The sequence below is a fragment of the Schistocerca serialis genome, chromosome 5, assembly GCF_023864345.2.
Source record: "Schistocerca serialis cubense isolate TAMUIC-IGC-003099 chromosome 5, iqSchSeri2.2, whole genome shotgun sequence".
Classification (NCBI taxonomy): domain Eukaryota; kingdom Metazoa; phylum Arthropoda; class Insecta; order Orthoptera; family Acrididae; genus Schistocerca; species Schistocerca serialis.
In genome coordinates this window covers 833274915-833296523 of record NC_064642.1, presented here as the reverse complement: position 1 = coordinate 833296523, position 21609 = coordinate 833274915, and the positions used below count along the sequence as shown (strand labels likewise).

The 21609-nt window shown below is 38.3% G+C and overlaps 1 protein-coding gene across 5 annotated transcripts in view; it reads right to left on the bottom strand.

Moving 5' to 3' along the window:
• Nucleotides 1–21609, bottom strand: part of LOC126481546 (neurexin-1) — a 2075559-nt gene that overhangs the window by 133749 nt on the left and 1920201 nt on the right. For all 5 annotated transcript variants that reach the window (XM_050105375.1, XM_050105377.1, XM_050105378.1 and 2 more), the window contains one exon: nucleotides 13622–13800. In XM_050105375.1, coding sequence (XP_049961332.1) covers nucleotides 13622–13800 — 179 coding nt within the window. The remainder of the gene's footprint in view (nucleotides 1–13621; nucleotides 13801–21609) is intronic.

The window sequence follows — 21609 nt, the reverse complement described above, 5'->3', positions numbered from 1 at the left end:
TAGAAGTTATTCCAGATGAAGTTGGATTTTTGTATGAGTATTTGGTGTGTTTGCTATCAAAGGCCTTAGTGTTTGGCGAGAACATCTGCATTATGAAGTATTCTATGAAGAAGGTTTCCTTCAAGAAGCGCAAACCAGTCTTGTACCCACTTTCTTCCCAAATGACCAGGATCTGTTTCATACAGCAGGTTTTGACTTTCTCTAATGTTATGAGATCACTGATTTTCAGTTTGTACCAGATTATATGGATTCCATACATTGCTATTGGTGCTATGCTCATTTTAAATGATGCCAATGCCATTTTCATTGAGAGTTTTTCAGGCTGTTGGGGGTTGTAAATGGCTTTTATTACTGCTTTCTTTCACGTGGGCATTGAATTACATCAATACTGTTTACAGAGTAACTCTGAGATATTTATTTTGGTGGCACTTTCAATAGTTTATTTTGTCTTCTGGTGACAGTTTACCACCTCTTCTGAAAATCACCTGTTTGGTTTTGCTGTTGTTGATTTGTAGGTCAGTTTCCAGAGATCATGATATGAGTCTTGTCAGCACATTTTGTAGCTCTTTTCTGTCTTCTGAACCTACTACCATGTCATCTGCATCAGGTACAAGTCAACACTTACACTTCACCGGTTGATGAGCTGCCCATAATGATCTTTGTTACATCTGTTGCCATGATTTTGAACAGTTTTGGTCTACTTGGGGGTCCTTGTGGTACTCCATTTATTTGTGATAAATTCTTGGATATGGCATTTGTTGTGAATTGGCAGGAACCAACCCACGGAGTTTGGAGGAAGCCAAAAGGCACGCTTTTAAGCTCACGCAGGCTGGCGTGAGGTCTGGAAGAGGACAAGGAATTCAGACTTCAGAAAAATGGTGGTACTTGGTGGAATACTTAACTTTGATCCATCAATGTTGAACATAGCTCTTGTCTGTACATTCTTCACAATATCAATAGCAATTGATAATGGCGCCTTGCTAGGCCATAGCAAATGACGTAGCTGAAGGCTGTGCTAACTATCCTCTCGGCAAATGAGAACGTATTTTTTCAGTGAACCATCGCTAGCAAAGTCGGCTGTACAACTGGGGCGAGTGCTAGGAAGTCTCTCTAGACTAGACCTGCCGTGTGGTGGGGCTCGGTCTGCAATCACTGCTAGTGGTGACACGCGGGTCCGACGTATACTAACGGACCGCAGCCGATTTAAAGGCTACCAACTAGCAAGTGTGGTGTCTGGCGGTGACACCACAGCATTATCATCAGATATTAAGATGTGGTTGTAGTTTAGAATGTCTGAGAGTACTTTTGTTATTTGGTGTGCATCACCAACTAACAGGCTGACTTTTCAGATGGTTAATGGTGTCAAAGGCTTTGCTGTAAAGACTACAAAATAAGTAGTTTGTCTTAAGCTTGCTCTGTTAAGTAGTTCACTGCATGTAGGATGCTTCTTCCTTTCCTGAAACTGAATTGGTTTTCTGGTATTCGGGCATCTATTCAATGGTAAACCTGCTGGTTAATATTTCCATGAAAATTTTGAATGATGTATTTTCGAAGGCTATACCTCTGTATCAGTCCAGGTTGCAGGTTTCTCCTTTCCCTTTGAAAAGGTTTCTCATCCTTGATGTTCTCCATTATTCTGATATTTGCTCATGTTGAACAGTCCCATCCAGTAGTCTTCCATCATATGATAGTATTCTTTGAGGTGTTCTGTATATATGCCATCTGGCCCTGAAGCCTTTTTGTCATTTTCCTTTGCTTGGTGTATTCTTGTCTTGTTATAGGGGCATGACTTTATATGGTTTCTGCTATACAGTGCAGGCTTTGTCCTTGTGATGGAGGTGGTTTAGGACAGCTTCAAAATGGGTTTCCCTTATTGCTGGTGGTCTTGGTTTTCCAAGCACTATGAATGGGTCTCATTGAGCATGTTCTGCTCATCATCTAGCATCTTCTTCTATTTGGTCAACCATCTTCTCCTTGATTAGTGTTTTGTATACCTCCTCTACTTGGCATATAGTGATAGATGATACTGGTGCATTGCGGGTTTGACTTAGTGTAGTGCTGATAGTGTCTTCAGCCATTCATCATGACCCTCCTTGTTGAACCATGGTGCCAATTTCGTACTTTTATTTGTGTGTGACAGGATTGCAGAGCTGCTGTGCATAGTTTCACTGCTTCCATTTCCTGATGTAACTGTAGGCAATAGGCAAAATAATGTAAACACATGTACTTATTTGGGAATGGTTTATTAATAAGCGGTTTGACCACCATTTGCCTGTAATGCAGCTGCAATTCTTCTTGGAATCCTGGCATATAATGATTTTATAGTCTCCAGTGGAATGCTATGCAAGTCTTTGATCGGTACCTCTTCTAACTCCTGTAGTGATGAGGGAGGCAGACTCTGCTCTGGAGTCTGCACTCCAATACTGCTCACGAGGGTTTTACAATGTTCGAGTCCAGTGACTGTGCTGGCCAGGGAAGACACTGCAGTTAAGTTGCATGCTTCTCATACCGTGACTGTACTGTCCTGGCTGTGTGAATGGGTGCATTACCATCCTGAAATATGGCATTATTGTTGGGGAACAACATTTGAATTATGAGATGCACCTGATCACCTAAACTGTTCACATAATCGTTGGCTGTAACATGTCCTTTGAGAGTAATGATGGGACTAGCAGGATAACATGATATCGCTGCACGCACCATCACACTTCCACCTCCGTGCTTAACCATTGGAATCGAGCAATCAGTATTGTAGGCTTCTTTTGGCGTTCTTCAGATGTAAACCCTATCTGATATTGGAAATAAAAAAAATGTTGACTTGTCGGACCCTATGACATGTTTCCACTGATCAGCCATCCAGGATTTTTGCTTCGGACTCCGTGTTTTACACTTATTTGCATTGGTTGTTGTCACTAATGGTTTCGGTATAGCAGCTCGTCCATGAATATTTGCTTTATGGTGTTCTCAGTGGACAGTGGTGATACACATGGGGCCTTGAAGATGGCTATTGGGCTCTGAAGTCACATTAGCTGCTATAGTTTTGTGTTGCTTTGACACAATTCATGTTAGCTATGATGATCTCTGTAATTTAGTTTTGATTTACACCACTATTAAATTTACACGATGATGTCTTTTCATGTGTTGTGTAGGCTGTCATGACTGTTGAAACAGTTGCTCTTGAAACATTCAATAAGTTGGCTGCCTTGGTTACTGATGCTCCAGCTAATCAGGCCCCCACAATTGGCCACTTTGGAACTCTGTTAGGTCTTTCACTACCTCAGCCTCTGAATGCAAATATGAAGTGTGCAGTACTTGTAAAAAACCTGCATTGATGCCTGGTCCATAGTGAAAATGCACAGTCCAGTGTGAGACGTGCCTTACCTGCATTGTTGAATGTTGAACACAACCATACCATTACTACCATTGTTCACATATTTTGCCACCCATGTATATTAGACATGTTGATTTTTCTATTTTCTCTATGATTTCTTTTAACTTGTCTGTGTGTAATTTCCTGAATATCTAATTTGACTCAGGATTGGTTGTTGGTAATGGCTGAAATAATGAAAAAGTTGTTGTGACTGGAACATGTTTTCTTATCAGTGCTACCACTGATGCCCAGAGTGCTTTCAGGTTAATTGACTTGATGCCATTGCCTCTGAATAATACGAGGTCTATTGCACTGGTTGCACTGGTCCCATAAGGTGCTATGTAGGTTTTCAGGTTGGGTTAGTTGATGACACAATATCCTCCTCCTCCTCCTCCTCCTCCTCCTCCTCCTAGCATTCTAGGATCAGTCCTGTTTTAGTGGTTGGTTTGCCTATCCTTGTTTTGATATAGCCTGCCAGGATTACTCCTTTGTTTACCTTCATTTGTGTTAGTACTTCTGTCATTCTGCAATTTCATCTTCTACTGTCATTTGCGGTTGAGCATATACACCTCTATTGTGACACAATTTTTTTGAACAATAATTGTGTTTTCATTTATTATTGTTTGTTTAGTTAATCCTAGGCATAGTTTGAGGAGAATGGAAACTCCTCTTCTGTCTGCCTGTGGATTGGCATGAAAAAGAGTGAAATGTGTTGTAGCCTTTTATGGTATACTCTTCTGTTAAAAACATTTATGTGTGGATGATGGTGTTGTATCTTGCCATAGTCTCTGTCAGTATGAACAGTGTCACATTTTTTGACCCTTTGATGTTCCATAAGAGAATTTTTGTGTGTGTATTGCAGTTCTGCTCCTTCACTGTGGCATATTGTCTGAAAATGCTCTTACTCCTTACGGCCAAATTTCTGGTCATTCTGGAGGCTCAATAAATCCGAATGGAGACTCTATTTTGAAGACCTTTTTGGCTCCTTGTGTGCGTAGTTCTCCATATGCTATGCAATATTTGATCCCTTTTCTCTCTAGGTAACTTCTAACCTTTTCTGAAGTTGTACTTTCTTTTAGGTTGCCTAGATACAGCCAGACATTTTTTCTGCCAGCTCAAGGTCATTGTTTGCATCTGCTCCTGTCCCAATGATGGATTTTACTTGAATGGTATTCCTTATGCTTCTTCAAACATGTATTTTTGCCGACTGAGGTTCTCTCTGGGCATTATAATGATGGTCCTTCTCACTGTTTGTGTTGTGCAACTTGTTGTTGTCATTTTGAGTTGTTACAACTGCTGTGGTCATTGCATTGAAGAAAATATGAAAAAAACAGGCATGATCTACGTGTTTAGCACATGTTACAGAACACATCATGAGGAGCTTAGTATGCACTATGATGCATTGTTGAGACTTATTACCACATTCTTTATCATGGACTCCACATCTCAGTTTGATTCAAAGGAGGCAGAAAGCTGAACATTGAGTTACCTGTTGTGTTACTGAAAGAACATACTGTATATAAACAAAGTTGTTGAAATAGTTGTTCAGAATACATTTTACTTGAATAAAAATAAAGCATTTTGAATTTGAATGTTTTTTTTCACTATGTTATTGTTCACAGACAATTGCAGGGTTAAAAACAGTTTATTTGAAACTGTAAAACTCACATCACATAATGACATGGTTATATTTCTGTTATTGGTCATATTTATCAGAATACTTCAAGTTTGAGTAAGTCACTGTCCATTGTTCGAAGAAACTGCAGTGAATTAAGAGGGTGATCTGTGATTGCTAATGTGTGGGAATCAGAAATTGACAGTCTTATCACATTTCAAAATGTGCTCTATAGTAGTATTTCAAAATATTGTACATTCTGCTGAAGCAATGTCTGAATCCCATTCAAGAAGATATTGCCCATGTCTTTATGATCTTTAAAAGCTCTAAACCTCTATCTTGCCAGTAGAAATTTGTTTACAGGTTTTTTGCATAATTCGAAAGTGTTCACACAAATAACATCTTTCCCTCCACCATGCAGAGAATTGTGGTTATCTATGTTTGACTCAAGGTAAGCCGAAACCTAAAAACTGAAAGTGGAGTCATATGTTGTACTACTGTAAAACTTTCCTTTATATAAACAAAGCTGAGCTGCATCTCATGCTGTGTTTTACAATTTGTGCATAATGATTGCAATCAACTGGATGTCCCTTAGACTACTTGCATGTCCCTAACCAGTTATCCAACTGCGAAACGAGAGTTACAGTGGAACATTGATCCAAGCCACATTTTATTTCTGGTGAGTCTCCCCATCTTTGACAGGTGAATGCTAGTTTAAAAGACAGAGTAAACAAATAAGAGACCTCAGCAGGAGTAATTCTTACAATCTTTTGGTCTTCAGTCAAATGCTTTACCAGTAGACTACCACACCAATTGTGAGTCACTGCCACTCTCTAGAGTTATAGCAGCTGTTCACTGTGTGATAATGATGTCGTTCCCACAACTTAAATTTAATTCATCATAATTCATACAATTTATATGAAATACTTGTAAACTACAACTACACCTTCCTTGTAAATCAGTGCAACTGTTAGTCAAAACCAGATCAAAATCTCTACAGCTGTTTCTGAGATTGGCCTACACTTACAGATGGACACAAGAAGGCAACTTTAACTTACATGTAGAGAAATTTATTTTATTTCATCATAAATTTTGACAATCTCTTCTTCATCTGAGGAGCTGGTTATCTGGGCTACAATAAACTGTTTAGTAAGCTGTTCGTAGTTTCATATTACAGGGTGTCTACTGGCTTTCAAAAGATCAAATTTATGACTTTTTCATGACTTTTCCATTATTCCTTTCAAAAAAGTGCACGGTACAATTGCAAAAACTTTTTCAGTGAACCTGAACATAAAAGCCAGTATAATAAAAGCTAAATGTAATAATTCCTGTATCACTTTAAGTAAATGTCAACACAAATAATGTAACTACGTACGACTTATAGTACGCTAATCATCAGATGCTATAAAAACATTCCTCTCTCACCTTGGATATATCATGACTATTTTCAGATATATTTATCATCACATCAATTAAAACATAAATTCTGTAAACATATTAATGCAGTCAAAACTTACAATTTTTCTTGAGACAGTATGTTGTTGTTGTTGTGGTCTTCAGTCCCGAGACTGGTTCGATATAGCTCTCCATGCTACTCTATCTTGTGCAAGCTTCTTCAGAAGACAGTATAACAACTATGAAAGTATAAACTTTATGTCAAATGTTAAATTTCAAGTAAAATATTCAGTGTTTAACTTTCTTAGATAAACATCTTTCTTTCCATTTTGCAGAATAATTTTTTTTATCTTTGAGCTTTGTTATTTCTTGAACTGTTCTCTGTTTAAGATTGGCCATTTTATTTTCAGTGGGCTTCTTAGTTATTAAGACTTGCACTCTTTTTGATGAAGCATTCTCTACTGCTGTATAACTGATTTTGTAATGTCCACATTCGTTTGTTTCTCATTATTTAGTAAACCTCCTGGTGATTGCATTGAACTGCACTGGTAACTCTTCTTTTAGCAACTGTATCTTCTTCTACACAATCAGTCATATTAATGTGACTACCAACTAATTTCGAAGTAAACACAAAATAATCCCACACAGATGGCAGGTGGGAGCACTGGCAAGTGAGGGTATATAAAACTGGCACTGAGGCAACTGTGGTACACCATGGGCTGTAGCTGACAAGACTGAATAATGGCTGTTGAAATGCATGTGGGTGAAAGGTGGGATTCTGAATGCCAGCACCACAACTGGACACCCACTGAGTGGTGACATGTGACCTTTTCAGATGAACCACGTTTATGGTCCATCAGACAGATGGCCACTGGCATGTAAGGTGCAACACATTGAAAAGCATGCACCCTCCAATAATTGTCAGAAGCTTCTAGGCTGGAGGAGGGAATGTTATATTCTTGGGAATGTTTTCATGGCATTTCCAGGGTGATCTCATTATTCTGGAAAGCACAGAGGATCAATGTAAGTGTGCGTCTATCCTTGTAATGTGTAAACTGCAATATTTCACTGTCCGCCACTCCCACCATACTATCCCTCCCCCTCCCTGCCCCAGCCTCCTCCTTACCTCCACCCAGTCGTCACTCCCATCATGCACTGGTGCTGCTGCTCGCAGTGTAGTTTCAGCTCTGTGAGACTGCAGATGTGTGTGCAGGTTGTGCTTGCGTGAGTGTGTGTGTGCGTGTGTGTATGTGTGTCTACTGCTGACAAAGGCCTTAATGGCCGAAAGCTATGTTTGTGTGAATCTTTTTATTGTGTCTATCGCAGCTCAGCATCTCCGCTATATGGTGAGTAGAAACTTTCCTTCTCTCATACTGTTTTATGATTACTTGCTTTTGTAACATCAATAGCAAGTAATTTGTCATCATTCCCACAAAAATTTTCTTTACGAACTGTGAAGCTAAACTGAAAAAATCTTTATGCAAAAAGTGGAAGAAAGATTCATTTGACTGATGGTTTGTTAAAAATTTCTCAAGTTTACTGATATAAGAAACTCAAGTTTTGCACAAAGGAAGTTATTGTCTAAATGACATTTAATTTTTTGAAAGTTACCATTCCAGAAAAAGGTACAGCTTAAAGAGGTTTAAATAGAAAAGGAAGTGAACAGAATAAAAGAAATAGTTGTTCTAATTGATATTCTTCCAGCAACACATTATATGGCAGCACTGTCTTGGGTGAAGCTACAGTTTACATGTCATTTCCAATATGTCTATACACCTTATTTAGCTCTGTGTTAATGAAGCCACACCTCCAAATTTCTCCCTGCACACTTGCCCTTCAAGGGTCCAAATCACAGTTGCTAAAAATAACTGTGCTAGTGTGGCTTGCACAGATGAGCAAACAAGTCCCCTACAGATGATCAAGACGTTTTAAGAGCTGGCTATAACATTTTTGGGGGTAATGCTAACTTGCTACTCCATTCTACAGCCAAATCTGTAGAAAACAAAATTCACGGTCTTTTACTCAATTTCATTACTTTGTCATTACTTTCATGAGTATCTGTTCATTTAAATTACTTTTTCTTGATTTTCATTACCAGTGGACACCCTATATTATTATTAGAGCTACTCCCACATAACCCTACTTGATTTTGTGTTGAAAATCCTTTACTCACTGACCAAATATCCTATTCTTCCTGCTGCTACGCTTCATCAGTTTCCATGATATTTAACATCAATCTAAAGGGACATGTTTTTTATGGATTGTCTTAGAGGATGCAATAATAACCTTTGTGATATACATATTTACCCACTCGATTTCTAGGTTTATTTCCTATCAAACAAATCACAACACATAATCAGTTTTTTAAATGATTGCATTATAGAGACATTACGATTAAAACAGGGTTGAGACAGGGAGATTGTTTATCACCATTGCTATTCAATTGTGCTCTTGAATATGTAATGAGAGAATGGTACAAGGAAAATCCTATGAATATTAAAATTGGAACTAAGAAAGATAAAATAAACCTAAATTGCTTGGGATTTGCTGATGACCTAGCATTACTAGCTAATAATATTCAGGAAGCCACGAAACAAATAACAAGTTTACAAAATATAGCACAAAAATTAGGACTCCAGATATCATTTGAAAAGACTGAAATAATGGTAACAGATCCACTTGTAATAGATCACATCACAGTGAACAATAGGGAAATTAAAATAGTGAAACAATTTAAATACCTGGGTGAAATTATAACACACAAATTGGACGAGAAACCTGCATGGCGAGCAAGAACTAATAAAATGATAAAAGCTCAAAAACTAACATGGTCTACATACAATAAAAAATGTCTATCAATTAAAACAAAATTAAAACATTACAAGACGGTGGTTCAACCAGAGGTTACATACGGAAGTGAAACTCTTTTTAAAGTCACCCAGAAAAACAGAATTGACAAAATTTTAAAAGTAGAGAGAAGAATTGCTAGAACATGCATAAATAAGAAATATCAAAAAGCTGGGCAATGGCGGATAGTTCCAAATGAAGTGGTATACAGAGAACTGGAGCCCATCACCGATACTATACGAAAGAAAAGGATCTCTTTTTGTGGTCACCTTCTGAGGACACCAGAAACCAGATTATCAAGGAAAATTATTGAGAAACTCTGGAATTTGAAACAACAAGGAGGATGGCTTAAGGAAATAAGAGAGGATATGGAAGAACTGGAAATAACTCTGGATGACTTGCAGAACAAAACGCCAAATTTAAAGAAGTTGAGGGACACAGAAATAAGATTTAAACCAAAAATTGACAAACGACATACAATGAAAAGGGTATTTACAGATGAGGAACGACGAAAAGCATCGGAACGAATGAAGAGATACTGGGCCACTCGGAAGGGGAAAATACCAAAGAAGAGGACCAGAAATGATTGACTGAAGTGGTCCAATGAGGCCGTAAAAGCAGAAGAAGAAGAAGAAGAAGAAGAGACATTTTTACAAAATGTAGTATTTGGCTCTAGGTACAATGTGGTCATGTACCATGAGCCACAGTTAAAAATAAAGTGATGAGTTATTTATTATGAACAGAATTTATGTAACATAAACACAGGGCTACTAAACAGAGCATCCAAATAAACACACAAAATGTCTGATGTAAACATTTAGACTTCAAAGAGCATGTTAATTAACAGTTAAGAAGCAAAAGTTACTGTCAGTGTTTGAAGCCTCTGTAGCATTTCTATATTGTTAATCTCTATTGGCATACTGTTAATGTCTGTTAGAAACTTTAATCTATATCTGATTAATTTATGTTGTAGCCATGAGAGTGAAGATGGAATCTCAGTTCCCAATGCCTTCCTAATACTGGTAAGTAATCTGAAAGCATGTTCTTGCAAAATTTTACCTACATCATCTACTAAAAACCATACAAATGTTCCACATGCTTTTCCCTCTCATAGAACTTTCACAGTAAGGTCTCCATATGTTACAGAAACAATACTTCCTACAGAATGTTTTCTCCCCTCCAAATTTCACCAAAATCCATAATCCAGAATGATGTGCTTCCTCTACATCTGTACCTACATCAAATGAAATATCATATGCGACAATGGAAAATCCATGATGGAACATAAGAGTATTAGGAAAAGGAAAGTTGCTACTCACCATATAGTGGAGATGCTGAGTCGCAGATAGGCACAATAAAAAGACTGTCACAAATAAAGCTTTCGGGCAGTATGGCCTTTGTCAACAATAGACAACTCTCTCTCTCTCTCTCTCTCTCTTATGCAAATGTGTGTGAAGTTGTGTTTGTATGAGTGTGTGTGTGTGTGTGTGTGTGTGTGTGTTTGTGTCCATTGTCTATTGTTGATGCAGGTCTTACAGCCGAAAGCTTTATTTGTGACAGTCTTTTTATTGTGCCTATCAGCAACTTAGAATCTCCGCTATATGGTGAATAGCAACTTTCCTTTTCAACTGCCTTTGCAATGAGAATTTATTCAAACCCATGTCACAGTCACTATCCTTATGCAAATCATTTGGACTGGAGTCACTATCTGATGTTGAGTTGTCTATAATTTTCTTCTTATTTTTCCTTCCTACTGCATTTCACTTAAATAGTTTCCTTTTGCTAGTTGATGACCCATTTTTTTTTCTTTTCATGTCAATCAACACTCTTGATGTAGCACACTTCCGTTTCCCTTCTGAATGCCTACTGTTTGTGGAAGAGCTCTTGGTAATGGCTATTGTGACTCTATAGGGGTGACTGCAGTTTCGTTGGTGGCTGAGTAGAGATACCACTTTATCTTGCTGCCAGTTCATCATTCCTAGATGTAATCTCTGTATCCAAAGTAGGTTGTGGTCTATCTGTCACATACAATGTGAAGAATTCATCATCTTGGAATATGGCCCATTTACAGGCCAATTGGCAGTTGCTCAAAATTCTAATTGAATATTCACAGGTGTGAATGCTGACGGATAACCTCAATTTGGAATTTCCACAACATCATAAATGGTTATAGGCTTTCCAGGATGCTTGTGGCTACTACGCTATTTTCTCAAAAACTGACATTTTGAGCCCATGGCTGTGTACAAAATATAGGTTGAGTCTTAGTCAGAAGATTGCAGCAACCAGCCACCTATGTGGGGGCACAATGTAAGTAAGATTATACCATTGCCCTTTGCTAGTGTGATACTGTCCACAGTGATATGACTTGTGGTTGTCAAATATTAACAGCACTTTCTGCTTTTTATTTGGCTTCACATGGGAAATGAAAAGTCCCAAATATTTCCAAAAAATACTGCTGTTTGATCAGCCACTTGGATGTGCTCAACCTATAGATCCATATGGTGTACCTTTCAACAGATATTTCTTAAAGTTGACCCTTGGAAATATGAAAATGGGTGCACTCTGTTGCATAATGCATTACTGAATGAAATCATTGTAATATTACTGCCATGCTCAGCTGATGTCATTGTTCCATCCTTTAGTTGCTAATATTTTCCTGGCACATGCACAGTGGAGTTACCAATCTTATCAACATTAAATATTCTTTCTGATGTTAATTTTACTTTGTCCATTATTGACTGTAAATTGTTGAAAAATGCTGCAACATTGTGCCTATTTAAACGTGTTGAATGAGCTACAATCATTGTTTCAGGCTTTCTTAGGCTTAGTCAATCATGGTTTTTCATGAAGTCAATGTGCCATTGTTTATCTGCTTCTTTGTTTTCGTCCCAAGATGGAGACATGCTTTTGTTCTGTGATGTACCAAACTTGAAAGCCAATTTTCCTAAATCAATCCATAGTACATTTTGCAGGCAGTTATGAGGTAATCAATCGACTCATTTTCCTTCCACAGGACTAAATTCCAGTTGGATTGCACTATTTCTGTGGGGAGCATTTTCAGGATTTCTCTGTAGAGTGGCTCTTGAAATGTGAGAATCTTTTGCTGCTTTTCTGATTGATAGTCCAGGCTCCACAACAGCTGCAGCTCCTTTCAGAGCTTTCAGAGACAATGGTGGTCTTGTGTTACCCATCTTGCCCCTTGGCAGTTGTCAGAATTAATACTGCAGTCATTGTAACACATTCTGTTATCTACCTAACAATGCACTGTACTTAGGGCCATGCTGAAGGTACAATTCAACTGACTGTCACAAGGTACAATTTTCTTCCCACTTTAATAAATGGTTTAATTAACCTACAATAACAACAGGGCAGGAATATCTCAGCATTGTTATTACAATATATATCTATCATAAGTACTAACCACTTAAGTTTCCATTTATTGCTAGATGCATAGCTGTACCAACACTGAATTCATTGAATTAAGAACAGAAAAACTTACTTTTAGGTGTCAGAATGACGATTTTTCTAGGAAACTGAAACTGTTCCTCCTTGCTACTGTAACAACTGCTGACTATACTCACATCAGTGTAGACAACCTTTGGTGTGAAAAAGAATGAAGTCAGAGAGTAAAGACCGAAGATATAAGATTGACTCAAGGTATAAGGTGGCTCAAAGTACAAGCCTTTTTCCTACATTTCCCTTTTTAAATTCTCTAATCTACATACCCAATTAAAAAAACCGACTTCCACAATGTGGCCTGTAGAATGTCAGTATTGTATTTTCAGATGATATCCTCCTGAGTAGTCCCCAACTGGTAATATGAATGGCAGACTATTTTACTTCTGGGATATTTTAACACTGAGCTGCCTCTTGCTTTCAGCTGTTTGCAGTACCAACATTGCGAGGTTGTGTCGGTTAATGCTTTGAGGCCATGTCAGTCATACTAACTGTTGTTCCTACAGCTAGTGAAAAGGCTGCCGCCCCTCTTCAGGAACCACAGGTCTATCTTGCTTCTCTTCTGTTGCAATTGGACTATACCTCAGCAAGATCCACAGTTCATGGAGAGAGGGGTATGTGATTACTGATGTTACTTTCCTCCTCACTGTTTCAGTTCATGAGTGATCATTATGTAGTATGTGTGTGAGAATCAATGAGTTAAATCACTGTATCAAAAGGGCAGCTCACTTGGGAAAGTAGAAATTAGAAGGATGTTTTGTCTTCTTGAGAGTTAAATCACTACATGTCAAATGTTGATTTTGCAAAAATTAATAAAAATTGTAAGCTCAGTAACAGTGTTTAATTATGTGTTTTGCCCAGTATTAGATTAGTCTCTAGAATATCCTGCAATAATTTGAATTTCAGATAAAACAATGTAAACCCTTGACGAAACTTACAATTTCGAGCTCCATGTAGTCATTGGATGTTCCACTATCCACACGTAGTAGCACTGCATCCTCCTGGCCTGTGATAAACCCCAGAGCCAACACATCACTCTTCATTTCGGGTCTGTGGCCTTCAGGGTATTGGAATGTCAGAAGTCCTCGATCTGGTCCCCACTCAAAAGCTACAGATTCTGCAATGAAGAAAATCAGTTTAATGTAGTTTAATTAAATGGAACAATATTATGAAAAGCAAAGTTGCTGCTCAACATATAGCAGAGGTGCTGAGTCGCAGATAGGCACAACAAAAAGACTGTCACAAATAAAGCTTTTGGCTGTAAGACCTTCGTCAACAATAGACAATGGACACACACACACACACACATGCGAATGCAACTCACACACATGACTGCAGTCTCAGGCCAGTGTGGTTTCAGTTGCCTGAGACTGCAGTTGTGTGTGTGTGTGTGTGTGTGTGTGTGTGTGTGTGTGTGTGTGTGTGTATGTGTGTGTGTGTGTTTGTCCGTTTATCATCTATTTTTGAAAAAGGCCTTACTGGCACAGAGCTTTATTTGTGCTAGTCTTTTTGTTGTGCCTATCTGCGACTCAGCACCTCTGCTACATGTTGAACAGCAACTTTACGTTTAATAATATTGTTTCATTTCATCCTGGATTTTCCACTGTTTAATTAAATGGAAACATTTTTTCCTGAAAAAGAGTTTTATCATGAAAGTGTCAAAAGGTTTCTTCTTACATCTACGTCATTGCTCTGCAATTCACACTAAAGTGTTTGGTAAAGGGTTCATGAAACAACCTTTGGACTATTTCTCTTCTGTTCCACTATGAAACAGAGATCAGGAAAAACAAACAGCACACAGGGAAAATGAACACTTAAATCTTTTTGTGTGATCTCTGATTTCTTTATTTTATCACAAATATCATTTTCCCCTGGGTAGATGGGCATCAACAAAATAATTTTGTACTTGGAGAAGAAAGTGTTTTAATGATTGTCACCCCAACTTGCACATCATACCCCTGATGCTCTCTCCCCTATTTCTCTTTAATAGAAAATGAGCTCCTCTCTTTCGAATTTTTTCAATATCCTTTGTCAATACTATCTGATGAAGATTCCATGCCATGCAGCAACAATGTGGAAGAGGATGGAAAAGTGCAGTGTAGGCAGTCTCTTTCGTAGATCTATTGCATCTTCCAAGCGTTCTACCAATAAAACACAGTCTTTGGTTCACTTTCCTACAAAATTATCTAGATGATTGTTTCAGTTTAAGTTGTTTGTAATTTGTATGATTTACTTAATAACCAAACTTTAACATATTCCTTTTAGTAGTCACATGGATGACTTCACACTTTTAATTGTTTAGAGTCAATTGCCACTTCTCACTCACACCTTACAGACATCATGTTTAAATCATTTTACAATTGGTTTTAATCTTCTGATGGTTTAATAGATGGTAAATGGCCACATCATCTGGAAACAGTCTGATGACTGCTAGGATTGTGTTCTAATTCATTCTATAGCTTAATAACAGGAGAAGGCCTTTGTCAGGGACCATCAAATATTAGTCAATGAGTCTCCATCAATCACTATGAACAGTGTCCTTTATGACATGAAATCATGAATACAGTTACACAACTGAGATGGTACTCCATAGGCAAACAATTTGATTAGAAGCCGCTAGTGAGGAATGTTGTCAAAAGCCTTCTGGAAATCTAGAAATGTGGAATCAGTTTGAGATCCCCTGTCAATACCACTCATTACTTCTTGTGAATAAAGAGCCAGTTGTGTTTTACAGGGACAATATTTTCTTGCCATTATTATAGAACACAGGCATCATAAAAATGGATCTAGGTAGATACTGAAAGTGAGTCTTGTCAGAACTATTGTGCACTTTTACAGTAAATTTAAAACTGAATACATCTTACTCTGAACTATTTATTATCTTTGAACAAATTCCAAATGTTTGAGGAAAATACGAAACACTGTGGAGATAGAAAATGCTAGCAACACAGAACGAGAGGAGACTTTCACTTAGTCCTAACGAGATATGTTTTCATGTGTTATCAAGGAAACTGTGTGGAGCTGTTGTTTACCACCCTTGTAAGCTTGCACATTTTAGGAAATCTGCAACAACATCAAATTTTTGAGTAAGTGGTAGGAAAATTACAGAGAAATGGGAACTGCACAGGGTGAATGAATGTCACCATCTCAAGAACTGAATTAGGCATGTATGTAATGGTGGTAGATTACCTTAAAACATTCATACTGTTATCTGCCAGTGGTGAATGTTGCATCTGAGGTCTTTACACAAGTCACTAAGCAGGTCTGTAATAGGTGGCGACACAGCTGTTTCTAATGAATCACGTTGCAGTTTAGTCTAAAGTGCTCATAATATAGCATTATGCAGAACAGACCTCAGACCTTATTGTCTGGGGTTCCACTTGGTATCAGAGGTGGTCCCTGCTGCTCTGAACTCAGAGTAATCCACACAGTGACTGCTACTTCAAAGATGTTGTGGAATCTGCAGCCATTCTCTTCATCCAACATGTCTGTGGAGCTGTTTGCCAGTAGAGTAGTACTCATCCACATAATGGAAGAACTATTCATGACATGAATGGTATGGCTCTCTTCCTCTGCCACCTCACCCACTGAACATTTCTGAAATTCTATCAGTTGGTGACTTGCTAGCAGAACTTCAGTACAGGTCTATAAACTTGGGAGTTTGGAATCAAACACAATTTGTTCCTCCTCCTGTACTACCCATCTGCTGTTTTCATATGATACTTCAAACAAAAGATCTACATGACTTTACACAGACCACTAACAACTGTCTATCAATTGTCTAACTGAAGGAATTATGGAAACAGATGATAAAATATCTCCACACTTGGAACCTGTTCCCATCAAATGGTTCCAGCAACCTCATTAGACCAATTTTCAAGTTAAAAATACCCATGAAATGGTCAGCATTGAGTCCATTGCTTCAAAGCCTTGTGATACCTTTTTAGGCAAAAGAATGCATGTTCAGCAAATAACAAAGCAATAATAGTTTTTCACCAAAATATAAGGAGACTTACAAGTAAAGTAAATGAAATTTCTGTTCTGTTAGAGGATTCACAAGGGATAAAGGATGCTGATGTATTATGTTTTAGTGAACATCATATGAGAGATGTTGAAATGTTGCAGTTGAGTGGTTACTATCTAGCAATACATTACTGTATGACCATCTTGGAGAAAAATGGTACTGTAATTTATGTAAAAAAAAGTATCTTACAGAGCATTAGATTTAAAGATTCATTGTATGGAAAAATATATTGAAATATATGGAGTATAAATTATTATAAATGACTTGCCAACTGTAGTATTAGCATTTTACAGAACTCCTACAGGAAACATCATTGTGGTGCTAGCTGCAACAGGCAGAAGATGTGCTGCATAATATTTCATTGACTGTACCAGTACCTGTTTGTATTGTGATATATGTGAAATTCTGAATGTCTGTGAGTGCCACAATAAACTTGTATAGTTATTGTAAATTATAGGCTTAACTAAAATTAGTTTTTTTAAAAAATTTTTGAGAACAGTGGGCCTGTCATTCAAAACAATCGTTTTCTGATTTCATTTCACGATTACATGAGAAACAGGTTATTTTTGAGAGTTTTTGGGTGCATATAAAACTATGTTTTCATAATTTACCAGTACGATGTTTTGAATTTGTAATTTATTTCATTTATGGTTCAAAATTACTGCCAAAGAATATATCACTGCTGAATTTAATTGTATATCAATGCAAATAAGTGTGTGCTTTTTAGAATTTTCAGAAGCTACCATTGTTTCTTGCATAATCCGTGAGCAATTTATAGTAAATCAGCATTTGTGATTTAGTTAATGTAGCAGATACTTTCACTATCATATTGAGTTACAACTAGTTTTTCCTTAAAGAAGTGCAGCCACATTTATTATCTGCATCTGTCATAAACAGCTCTGTAGTCAAGTTTGCAAACAACTATAATTAGCCTTAAAACATTTTAGAAAACTAGTAATTTTTATCACAGGTTTTTGTTTTACCTTGATAGAAATCTTATTTTGCGTATTTTCTTCAATTATTATAGGGAATTAGCAACTTTGAAGTTCAACAGATTAGAAGATACTCAGTCGGCTTAATTTAAAGTTATTTTTTCACTGCCTTGTAATTCATGGTACCAGCTAAAATGCAGCCCCATTGTGAATGCTGTTCTCAAATATGGGATGAATTGGTTGACATTTGTAAGCAGCTGGAAGTCACCCTGACTACTGTCAAATGATTAGCAGCTGCTGCGGATCGGTGTGTTGGAAGACCTCCCGAGAGCTGTGTGCCTGTGACAGCAGCACCAGAGCTACCTCAAGTACCATCCTCTCCTTGGATCCTGTCTCTTCTGCAGAAAGTCCACGATCTGCCATTATTTGTCCACTTGACAGTGAGTGGTATGTCAATAGTACGTCTAGGCATCCTGTACACGGTGGATGGGGACCAGTGGGGACCAGGGTGTTGTAATGATCCCTCTAACCAAGTTTAAGGTGCTCTCTTTCTCTCTCTCACTCTCTCTCTCTCTCTCTCTCTCTCTCTCACTGAAACTGAAACTGAGACAGCAGGTCTCATTTCACCCATTTTTTGGAAACCTGTTTGGTCTGGTGTCAAGAGGAGGCAAATACAAAAGGGTAGTGGTACATTAATCGTCAGCTGTTCAAACGTTTGGTGACTGATGGTACCCCTTAGGGAAATGGCAGCAAGGGTCAGGAAAGGACACTAGGTGCACTCAGTGTGTATGCCTGGGGACCTCATTCAATGTGTTGAAGAGGCTACTGCAGGAGCCATTGAGGGAACAGGGTGCAGCCAACTGTAGATTATGGCACATGTTGAAAGAAATGATGCCAGTCATCTGGGTTCCTAGTCAAACTTGGGTCATTCAAGCAACTGCCAGAGAAGGTTGAGAAAACCAGCCTTGTGCATGGAGATTCAACAAAGCTCACAATTTGCAGCATTGTTGGTAGAACTGATCACGGTTCTGTGTCAGAAGGAATTACTGAACCAGAGACTTTGAAGGTTCTGTGACAAGCTAGGCTGTGACTTCCTGGACTTGCACCATAGGGTTGAGAACTGTAGGGCGCCTCTAAATGGGTCAGTTGTGCACTACACATTACAGGCCATTACTCAGGGAGATGACTGTATGTGGGGTGCACACAAGGTTTGTTTAGATTAGGTGGCTCTCCATCCAATCCAGATGACTTTAGCTGCAGGAAACCCAGAAGTATCAGTGTAAGAATAAAATAAATGCCTTCCACAGGGGAGAGTATTAAAATTCTAATGGTAAACTGCTGAAGCTTTCACAATGAAATGCCAGAGTTTGAAGTGTTGATGAACACATAAAACAGATAGCTGTTTGAAATCTGAAATCAACAGCACTGAGATTTTTGGGGAAAATTTAAATACATATTGAAAGGATAGGCAAATGGGAAATGCAGATGATGTATCTGTCACAGGAGACAAAAAACTCAAATCCTCTGACACAGAAATTGAAGCTACATGTCTGACTCAATATCAGGGGAGGCATAGGATCATTCTATTGTACACCACTCATCTCCTGAAGTAACCGAGAAACTTTAGAAAAACCCTTAGTTCACTTCTGAGTAAGTTTCCCCAATCATACTGTAATCATTGGTGAAGACTTTAATCATTCAACAATTCTTCTTCTTCTTCTTCATCCTTACCATTCTCCCACATTCTGGCGGAGTCCACTGTTTTGACTCATTGTCACCACATCTTGCAGTTTTGTGCCTGATCAGGGGGAAGGCCTGAGATCTTCAGGTCTTCATCCAGGGTATCAAGCCATCGCTGCCTTGGTCGTCCTGCTGGCCATTTCCAATTTACATTTCGGTTGAAACTAGTCTTTGCCACTGTTGTCTCGTCTGCTCTAAGGATATGCCTGTACCAATGTAAGTGTCTACGTAGGTGGCTTTCTCTCATTTTGTCTATTGTTGGTGCAACACTGTATAGCCTGCAAACTTCATTATTTGTGACATGGCCATGCAGTGTTAATCCTGATGTCCACCTAAGCATTTTCATCTCCAAAACAACAAGTCTTTGGTCTAATTCCTTTGTTGAAGGCCAGCATTCAGCCCCAGGTTACTGATTGGTATACTTTTGATTTTAGCCTGTTTGGAATTTTCTTGTCACATACTACTCCAGTAAAGGAATGCCATTTGAGCCATGCGCTGTTAAGGCAGTTGGAGATTTCTGCACTGAGATTTCCATCGGCAGCAATTGTCGAGCCCAGGTACTTAAAATTCCTTACCGTTATATGTTTTCAACACATTGAGCATTGTCCTACATCTGAAATGTGGACATTCCAGGCTTGGACTTGAAGTTGTAGACCATTCTTATCTTCACTGGCCAGTAACATATCAGGTTTCTTGTGATGGGATCCACGACAGTGATAAATAAGAACGGTGAGAGAGCAGACCCCTGACGAACTCCCACGGAAATAGGAAAGTCGTCAGATAGTCCAGCTGCTGACTGTCTCTTTGGGTTCTGGTAGAACAGTCTGACCCACCCAATGAGCTCCTCAGGTACTCCGTGCTCTCACAAGGCAAGCCAAATTAACTCGTGTGGTACTCAGTCAAAGGCCTTTTTGAGGTCAAAAAAGGCAAAGTGTAGATGTTTTGACTTCTTATGGCACTTTTTGATAAGCAGGCAAGCTGCACGGGTAGCATTTGTCATTCCACAGCCCTTCCCCCTGCGGGGGATGCTCTAGCCTTTTCAATTCCTTTATATTTCGACATCGAGCCATGACGATGTGAAGGAAGTGTATCGGCTGGTCTGTCACCGATCCACAGTTTTAAGCTGTGTGCCTAGTCCTCAACGAGGGACATCCGACTGCAGGACGGCAGTTTTCCTGTCGGTTCACGAGAGGTATTTCATTTCCCTCTTACCACCCATATCTTGGAGGCATCCCCTATCCGCCATCTAGGAACATGCCTTCTAGGGGTTACAGGCTCCTCCAACAATTAATTGGGAAAATTACAGTTTTGCTAGTGGTGGGTGTGATAAGAGATAATATAAGTACATAGGGTGAGAACTACATAGAACAGGTAGTTAGTAACACCACTCATGATGGAAACAAGGGTATAATGGCAACAAACAAACCTGATCTCTTTGAGGATGTCCACATCGAAACTGCTATCAGTAACCGTGATGCAGTTGTGGAAAAAATAATTAAAAAAGTACAAAGAACAACTAAACCAAGCAGAAAGATACATATTGTCAATAAACTAGATAAAAAGCCAATTTGATTCATTTCATTTTATTGCTCATCACAATTTTACATGCATGTGCATTTTCAACTAAGTATAAAGTTTTTAGAATTACAGTTTTTTTAGTTTACATTATTTGTTATTACATTGTAATTCATGATAAGTTCAAGGTATAAGTCATTTTTGGGTAAGCCACTGCTTGACTCGTTTTTTGGAAGTATCCCCTGTCAATATCTTAACTTCATTTGGTAACAAGTTATTAAAAATGGCTCCTTTGACATAGGGTCTTTTTGCTGTTAAAGTTAATCTTCTGTTAACCATATGAAAATCTTTTCTATGCCTTGTTTCATAATTGTGAATGTCCATGTTTCTTTTTGTGGTCTTATGTCTTCTTTCCCTAGCATTATAGTTTCTAGTACACACATGCCATAAACTGTGAGAAAATTGTGTCTAATGAATAGAGGTTCACAAGAAGTTCCTGGTTTTATTTTGCTATGATCCTCAAGGCTCACTTCTACAGTATGAAAACATTTTTCATATTAGTTTTGCATATCCCATCCAACAGTACTATTCTATAAGACGAGAAAGGATACACTAATCCATAATTTACAGTCCGTAGGGTTTCAGAATTAAGATATGATGTTAATATTCTTCATACATCTAGACTTGGTGTTATTGTTTTACAGGCATAATCAGC